The 9121-nt window shown below is 48.8% G+C and overlaps 1 protein-coding gene and 1 pseudogene across 1 annotated transcript; both read right to left on the reverse strand.

Moving 5' to 3' along the window:
• Window positions 1–309: 309 nt before the first annotated feature.
• On the reverse strand, window positions 310–2191 carry LOC123058181 (uncharacterized). Its single transcript, XM_044480990.1, has 2 exons — window positions 1470–2191; window positions 310–1250 (listed from the first exon to the last, which is right to left on the reverse strand). The coding sequence occupies exons 1-2, from the start codon at window positions 2121–2123 to the stop codon at window positions 942–944; spliced, it is 963 nt and encodes a 320-aa protein (XP_044336925.1). The 5' UTR covers window positions 2124–2191; the 3' UTR covers window positions 310–941.
• Window positions 2192–3957: 1766 nt separating this feature from the next.
• On the reverse strand, window positions 3958–6661 carry LOC123056863 (probable serine/threonine-protein kinase WNK9; annotated as a pseudogene).
• Between the last annotated feature and the right edge of the window lie 2460 nt (window positions 6662–9121).

Raw genomic sequence — 9121 nt, forward strand, 5'->3', positions numbered from 1 at the left:
TCGGACCCCCCAGCGGCGCGGTGGAGGCCGGCCACGCTGGCCAAGGCTGTCCCGCCGCCGAGTAATGCGGCAGCAGCAGCAGCAGCGGCTGGGGCGCCCCTGCGTAGGGCGCCTGGAGGGCCGGGGCAGCCCACTGTAGCAGCGGCGGTCCGTAGGCGGTGGTGACGGCGCTCGGTGGCGGGGGCTGGTTCCCGGCGAGGTAGAGGGTAATGCCCCTGACCGTCTGGACAAGCTCCCGCAGGGTGCCCGACACCTCCTCCCGTGAGAGGAGCGGGGGCGGATCCCCCGTAGTGGTGATGGCCGCTGGTGTAGAGGGGGCGGTGGTCCCGGACGCGATCTCCGTCATCGCCGTGGAAGTGGTCGGCGGCAGCGAGAGCGGGACGGAGGTGGATGGTAACGGCGGCGGTGATGGAGGGAGTGACATGATCGGCCTGGTGTCTCTGGATACCAAATTGGTAGAATCAAGTACTCTACCAGGTCTAGGCCGTAGGTGATAAGGGAAGGATGGAGGAGGGCGTGGCGAGGAACGGGCGCGCCGGCGGCAGGGCGCCGTCGCGAGCTAGGAGAAGGGCGGCGGCGGTTAGGGCTGTTGGCGGCTAGGGTTTCCGGCTCCTTAGGGAGCCAGGCAATAGGAGATAATATTCTTCTTATTGCTTGATTCCGAAAGAGTCTTACAGCCTATATTTATAACTTAGATAACTTGCATAATAATTAATCTAAGATAACTTGTGGGTCAAGCCCCCTAACTACTGCCCGGTGGGCCTCTTCCAGATATAAACTAAGCCGGCTATAACATAATCCAAGCTTCTTCATCATTATTTTTAATATATTAGCAAAGCAGGTAGTGGGCTCACAGTGGACCCGGTTAATACATACGACAGCACCACCAGAGTCAACAGCCCTCGGATGAAAGGCTACGTGTTCACAACATAATCTTCTCTTCAGATGAAAGGCGAACCATTGACAACATAACCCTCTAGTGTAAGAAAGAAGGTATGCTGAACAAGAGTTTGCTTGAGCTGATATGGCTGACCAATGAGTCCACCGCTGTCCTCGAAACTGGCAACCAGCTTGCCACCCACGTCAAGCTGAAGTAACCAGCGGCCAAACGGGACCAGCACTGCCACATCGCCAACCCAAGAAGTAAACACCACACAATCACGCGGGTAAAACAATCCAAACTGCAAGGTGAGCTCCGCATACGGTATTTCAACCCGGTATTTAAAAGCCCAGACCTCGTGCTCGTAGTCCTGCATCATCCAGATATCAACAATTAGCTCGTCATCATTGTAATCATCAAAACTGGACATGCCGAGCATTCCATCCATCTCAAACAGATCAGATAAATTAGGAACAACTGGAGTGCGCATCTGCCGGAACGACTCAGCGACGGTGTCGGACACAATTATCATGTTGCTTATGCACCAATGCAGGCTACCACGGAACAGGAAAGGTCCGCGCGAGAATACCAGTTCGTTCAAATTGGGGCCTTCGATGTGTAGGTGCCACGGCGGCTGGCTGGAGCCTAAAGCGTATGTGTAGACGAGGGAGGAGCCATCTGGTGCTTCAGCTTTCTGCAGCAATAGTAGTCGGTACTCGCCGGTTGGGCTGTGTGAGTACATCCCCACGGCCACGGGTCGGGGAGCGCCAAAAGGCATCCCCACGGCGGACAGGGGACCGCCAAAAAGCATCGGGAGGCAACCATACTGACGAGTCGCCGGGTTGCAGATGAATAGTTGTTGACCAGCTTTGCATTCTATCCAGAAGACGATTAAGCCGTCGCAGGAGACCCTCGGAATTAAGATATGGCGGCGAAGTCGCGCGACGGTCTGGGGGGTGGCGGCCCCTCCCTGGTGGTCGAAGGAGATGATGTCTAGGGTGAAAAGGTCGCCGCCGTAATTTTTGACGTAGGAGAGAGGGAGGGAGGGCTGGCGGGCGTGGTGGGTGAGGAGGAAGTCGCGGGTGGAGGTGGTGCAGCGCCAGGCACGGCAGACGGCACGGCAGCGGAGGAGGTCTTTGGGGGGCAGGCGGACGAGGATCTCCCAGATGGCGATCTCGTCAGGGAGGCCGCCGAGGAGAGGAGGCGGTGCGGCCTCCGCCATGGTCGCTGGCCGGGAGTTCATCCTGGATCTCGCTCGATCTGTCCCGGAGCAAAGCAAAAAGGAGTGGTGCAGTAAGCTTCGAAAGAAAGGAGTGGTGGAGTGGTGGTGATGGGTGACGGCGGGGGACTGGGTAGGTCTTCCTTTATCTCCCTTTTTCTATACTACTCCCTCCGTTTCTAAATATTTGTGTTTCTAGACATTTCAAATGACTACTACATACGGATGTATGTAGACATATTTTAGAGTGTAGATTCACTCATTTTGCTTCGTATGTAGTCACTTGTTGAAATGTCTAGAAAGACAAGTATTTAGGAACGGAGGGAGTAGTAAACATGCCCGTGCGTTGCAATGGACCCGATAAATACGGCTCAAAACCCCCACAATTCAACGTCTTCTATTTCAACACGGTGTCCCACCCGTGTCACCACTTGTCTTAGTCCCTCACCGACACCGTGTCACCACTTATCTTAGTCTCTCACCACCGGCGATTACTGCAGTGTCCTCTAATCACAACATGTCTGGACTTCGTCAATCCCAGCCATTGCATGACACACATGTCATTAACGTGCAATCACAATGGAATGTTTAAAACATTAAAAACTAATCTTGTCGAGCTGGACATGAGGATCGCTCTCCGCAAGCTATTCCCTACACTTGGTCTCACGCATCCCGCTACAGTGATAACATGGAGGCCATCGAGGAAGGTAGCACCCTGAGTAGGGTGTCATTGGCGGCCATCGCAGTGCTTCACTACCGTGAGCGGGATCAAGGACCTGGGTTGTGGAGGGTCACTCAAAGTCTGATCCGTTGTGCATTGTTGATGGGTGCCAACGGCCGAACCGGGGATTGGTCATCACACTCTAGCACGCGGCTTTCATGAGCCCTTTCCTACACCGACTTGTAATTATGAAAATTTATAATGACTGTGGGCTTCGCTCCAGTCTCATCTAGCAGAAGACCCGTGTGTTGCTATAGGCAAAAGGTGAAAAATACCTCCGCATGCACCATCGAAAGTGTCAAAATCATCTACTTTTTGCCTCTTTGTTGACCATTGTGCAGTTCACCGATCTAAGCTCCATCCTGCGGAGACATGATGTTGAGTGAGAGGATGCATCAATGTCGACGGCCGGGCATGCACCTCTCGCAGAAGTGAATTGGAAGTAGATGGCATGCAAGGGTAGGTTGACGACAGCAGCCGGCAGAAACTTCGAATATGGAGCAAGGATAAATAGACAATCAAGTCATGGTCTCCTTTTCTCTCTTATTACTAACTAACTAATTCAATTTTTTTTACATTTATCAAAAAAACATCTTAAGAAACAAATACCCTTTCCTATTAATTTTAGCTCTAAAGCTTTTTGCTGCCTCAAACTCCTCAAACTCACTGACCTATATTGAACCATTCAATATATAGCACACCCTTTTTCGGGGAGCGGATATATACTCCTAGAGTCCGTGCCTTCATTTTTCTATGGTTCTCATTGACTGATAACTACACATCAAGTGCACCTTGATACTGGTAGCAACTGGTCGCGCACTCCCACACTCGCTTTTTTATTATAGGGCCAAGATGATGCGACCGAAAATAATTCAAGCCCTATATCTGCACAACAAGATGTAACAAAACATCCTTTCATTTCATTGATTAAAGCATATTTGTAATCACCCAATTCATAGTTTTGAACATGTCAATGGCAGGACTGACACGTCCAACAATCATACATATATTGCCAACTCTCCGCTTCGATGGCGGTGGCTAGGTCAACCTAGGTGCTAGGTGAGGAGACCATCATACGCAGTGCCAGTTCCTAGAGGGCATCCGAGGAGGCCGGAGAGGCTTGCCTCAGGCAGGATCCTAGAGACGTCGTCCCATGCTCGGCAACGCCAGCCACTGCAGCACCTCGCTTGACAACTCAGCATTCTTTAAACAGCCTGAAATAATTCATAGTGTCATTAAAGACTGAAGTAAAGTTTGATTTAAAAGTTTCTTCAGTGCTATATTTACCAGTGGTATGAGGAAACCTTAGCAATAAATTAATATGGTCGGTAAGAAACATATGGTTTTTCAGTAAGAATTCACCCTTCCAAAGCAAGAAACTTGCAGATTGCCACCCATCTTCAGTCACACTTGAGACCAGAGAGACTGAAATTGAAGGCGCTGGAATAGACCTCATCTTCCTGGAGGTAAGAGTTATTCAAGAGCTCACTTGCAGGAAGTCTTTCATCTACAGGAGCTAGACAGATTTCTATGAAATTCTACTTGTGTTCCTGACTCTAAGTTATACCTACTAAAGTATTCTAGCAGTAAACATTATGTTAGCGTCAGACTTACATAGTTGCTTTCGAAGAGCAAAAAGTTTAACGCAGCTGTATTAGCAGGTCAAAAGTAACACCCGTTAACTCCATAATCCTAAATCTCAAGAAAAGACTCACCAAAAAAAGAAATAACATGTAATAAACTGTTACCAGGAGTCCAGCATCGAGGACATCGCCTTTTGAAGAACAAATGCCAAGTGTATGTGAGCTAAATATACTTATACAGATCTAGGGGATACGATGAGACTATGCTTCCAAGCACAGAAAGAAGTACATGATCGGCAATGGCACAAACAAATCTGCACATAGTAAATAACCTGATACAGTATAGACTATACACCAAGGGAAAGCGGAACAAAGCGATTCACAAAATGTACAAACTTTACTCTACAGACTCTGCAGGCTATAAAATCAGAACATATATACTCAGGTGCAGATTCTTCAAAATAACTTCAATTGGTTGCACCTTTGCTCAGATCAAATACAAATAGTAGCTGCATTTGTGTAGAACAAAGAATGAAGCATTCATAGCTTAGCTGCCCTTTGCTTCAGTTAAACAATACGTGCTAGCTTGCTTGATGGTTGTGCCCAAAAAATCCAGAGTGAACAACTCTGAACCTGGCTCTAGCTAAAAGAACAAAATCATTGGCTTAGGTAAGCTTTACTCAGGTTGCTTGATGGTTGTGCCCCAAAAATTCAGTCAATAACTCTGAACCTGACTCTAGCTAAATTACAGACACTGTGACATGAGTAGCAACCTGAGTAAAGCTTACCTAAAAGAATAACATCACAGAGGCCTCTCACCAAGGACCCGGGAAGCATGCGTAAAACTGATGCTCCTTTCCATAGGAGAAATATAAGTGAACTGACAATCAACTATTCTAGTCATCCATGCTTATATATAGTATAAAAATATGGTGAGTTCAGAAATTAATCTTTTCTTTAAAACTAAACAAAGAAGGAAAAGAAACATACCTGTGCGACCGATCGAATAGGGAAGACATGGCATAATTGTTGTATGCATGTACCCAGCAGTGGGCGTTTCAGGCACCCTGCAGGTAATTTTGTTGGACACTTATCCATTAACAGGAGCATCAACAATGGTATGGAGCAAGAACCGTGGCTATGAACAGACCTTGCAATGAATCTCGGTGGAGGCAGCGTCGAGCGCAAAGATTGCGCATGTGACCGCAGACGATGTGAGCACGGCCCAGTTGCAGTGATGCAGGGAGGATGCGAAGGGCAGCGGTGTGCTGCTGGATTGACAGAAGAGGCTGCGAATAGCACAGGGTTCAGCAAGGGGATTGGAATACCCAAGCAACTCATTGTATTGCCAGTGAAGCGTTCTGGTGCTGTAAAGTCTAATGCGCCTGCATTTTAACACAATGGTTGTTAGTACACGACCAGAATAAATTTTTAAACAAAGTAACCTGAGAGTATATCCACAGTAAATAGAATAGGTATATTTTCACAGATCCGTAGCTGTCAGAAAAACACAATGTCACACACCTTTGACACTTTGCTTTTTCCATTGATGCAATAATGTCGCCAGACCATATAGTCGCCGATCTTCACTGTTCCATCAGGACTATTTATGAATATATTGTCACACTTTAAGTCGCTATGTATATTCGTTGGCGCCGGACTCTAATGATATTCCAGCCCTGTCAATATCTGTATTGGCCATCATCTCATAGCTTTCATACCCACTTTCTTGTGCTTCCTACAGAACCTGGTCATTGTTTCAAATTTCAGCAATCAAAATGTATTGAATAGAAGGGCGATAAGAGTGAAATCTATCTGTGGTTAATTTTCTAGATGCATTTAAGATGTGCGGCCAATCCCAATCTAATTTCCTTTGCACAAGAACAGACTCCGGTGTAGTTAATACGACACCAAATTAATAAGTACGTCAACTTGTAAACAAAATGGGTAATCCATAATAGAATCAGGCAAAGTATTACGAACGCTCCCCGGTAGGAAGAGACATATGAGTTGTGCTAAAGAAAAAGGGACATACTGCCTCGCATGCGAGATGTGCAGGGCTCTGTGATGATGTTAACTGTATTCTTGTTCTCACCAACCCATTAGGCGAACAACTCCTGAATGTTCTTGTCCCTCGGCGTCTTCAACAGCTGGATCTCCATACTCATTTGTTCTATCTTCTCTGAGGAACTCATGACAGAATCTTCAATCTATGTTTAGCTCCATGTCACCTCATCACCCTCCAGCATATCGAAGGTTTAATAGCTATTGGCACAATATACATTAAGGAACACGTGGTGAGCAATTTCCAGTCTTACATGGCCACTGATAAATTCCAGCCCAAAAACGGAACTGAAATGTTTAAACTTGATTAAAAAACTGGGGTTTATTATAGGCTATAGGTTTGAATTTGGAGTCTAGCAGGCATACTAATAATGCAGCAAAGCGAATCAGATGAGCAAAATTAAATACGTTTTCCATGAATTTGTTGAGGTTCACTAAAAGCATGAAATTCATCAGTGGATATTGTAGAATTCAAGCATGAAAGGTCGCACTTCATAGATGATTGGCTGAAAACAAACGTGTGAAATCACACTCTAGACAATGGGTCAATGACACAGATACGTAGAAAAAACATCAGATAGTTCAATTGAAGATACACTGTGTTGGCCACGGGCGCCTCATGGCTTGGCTCGGCTTGTTCGCCTCCTCCAGAAGCAGGAGGACCTCGCCCAGGCGGGCGTTGCTCCAGTACGCACCTATGCCCGACTTGGGAGCCCGTGGCCTCGGCGGACCTAGGACGCGCAGGATCCACGACGGCGCTCCCGTACGCTCCTACACCCGGGTTGGGGATCGGGAGCTCATGGCGTCGCCGGAGTTTCGTCCAGGCTGCAGGGGCACACACACAGGGCCCATCTCCGTCGAGCACAATCAGTGCATCCGCTTGCGGTCCAGCGCGGCAACCCGCGTTGCTCCGGAGGCGGCGCTCCGGTGGCCGGCCGGCGTGGGGTTGCGGTCCAGCATGGAGATCCAACGACCATGGCTTCCGCTTCCTGTGAAGGGGGGGAGAGAGAGAGGGATGTGAGAAATAGAACCAGAGGAAGGGAGGGAAGAAGGAGAGGAGGGCAGGGCGGCGCGTTGGTCCGGCGGCGGCGCTCCGATGGCCGGCCAGCGCGGGGCGGCGGTCTGACATGGAGGTCCAGGGCCATGGATTCCGCTTCCTGCGAAGGAGAGAGAGAGGGGGGGATGTGAGAAATAGAACAAGAGGGAGGGGAAGGAAGAAGGAGAGGAGGGCATGGCGGCGCGTTGGTCCGGCAGCGGAGCTCCGGTGGGCGGCGGCGCGGGGCGGCAGGGAGGCACGAGCGCGAGCCGCCCGCGCGTGGAGGCGCTGGTTGCGGTCGGCAGCGGCGGACACGGGCAAATGCGGCAGGGTGTTTTTTGTCAAAACGGTTTTATCAGATCCACTTAAACAGGACTGCGGGTTTATTTCAAAGTAACATAGGGGCTCTTTCGCAAAAACACCAACGACGTACGACCAGAAGCGCTGGTTTATTATTAGGGAAAGATATAAAAAAGTTACTTTATTATATAAATTCTACTAAATTACTTTATTAAATAAAACTAAAGTTACGTCATCTTGCAATAGACGTTAGCGGTTCTCGGCGTCTATGGACCTTATACGTGGACATGTCCGAACGCGTCCATAAACGGCGCCCGGCCGCCGCTCAAATGTGAGTGTCCATGATCGTTCCTTTCATATGCAAATCATCAAATCCACATAAACATGATGCAATGTAGAACAACACAGATAGTGTATATAGATACACATAGATCAACTAGGACATAACGTAAGGGAGTTCATAATACATGCCAACGGACTACCAAAAATCGGCATGTTCTACTAGGTAAAATAGGGCTATGGAGAAAGTTCACTCACGGTTGTCCTTTCCTTTCCCGTTCCCTTCCTTTTGCCCTTCCCCTTGTCTTGTCTCCTTTGTCCCGGTTGTAGCACTCAAACATGACGTAGGGGTCGAGGCAGATCTGCTCAGCGACGGAGCTGGAGGTGTCGGGGGTGGCGTTGGCATCCTCCTTGTCTTTGGGGGGGGGGCAGGCCGACGAGGGCACAAATGACTTGTGTTGGTGTCAAAACCGGCAGACCTCGGGGTAGGGGGTGTCGTGGTTCTAAGTCTAACAGTAGAATGGGGGGTAAGAATGTAGAGGCAAGATCCTAACTATGGAGGAGTTGTACACGCGAATTTTACGAGTTCAGACCCTTCTCGGAGGAAGTAACAACCCTACGTCTCGGAACCCAGAGGCGGTCGACTGGATATATGCGTGTGAGTTACAGGGGTGCGAACCCTTGTCCCAGAGGAGGGGGTGGCTTATAGAGAGTGCGCCAGGACCCCAGCTCCCCTCTGTTACACAAGGTTCAATGTTCATAAAGGAGGAGCGTTACTGGTAACGTCTGAAGTAAAGTGCTATAAATGATTATTAAAGCTATGACTTAAATCCCGACCGTTGCGGAGTGAGTGGCTTCACATCTTCTGGTGGTCGAGTGGTTGTTCGCATGGTCGAGTGTCTTCAAGGTTGTCGAGTGGAACATAGCTTCATGGTCGAGTGGATGAAGATCTCTCTTCGACCGCTTCTGGTTCTTTTAGAGATGTCCTTGGGGAGGGTATCTTGGACAGATCCATGACCCTACCCTAGGTACATAGCTT

This window comes from Triticum aestivum, chromosome 3A (assembly GCF_018294505.1).
Source record: "Triticum aestivum cultivar Chinese Spring chromosome 3A, IWGSC CS RefSeq v2.1, whole genome shotgun sequence".
Taxonomy (NCBI): Eukaryota; Viridiplantae; Streptophyta; class Magnoliopsida; order Poales; family Poaceae; genus Triticum; species Triticum aestivum.

Coding starts and splice junctions, on each gene's coding strand:
- LOC123058181 (XM_044480990.1), bottom strand. CDS start 2,123: ATGAACTCCCGGCCAGCGACCATGGCGGAGGCCGCACCGCCTCCTCTC. Junction 1,251..1,469: donor GCCCCAATTTGAACGAACTG/GTATTCTCGCGC, acceptor TGGATGATGCAG/GACTACGAGCACGAGGTCTG.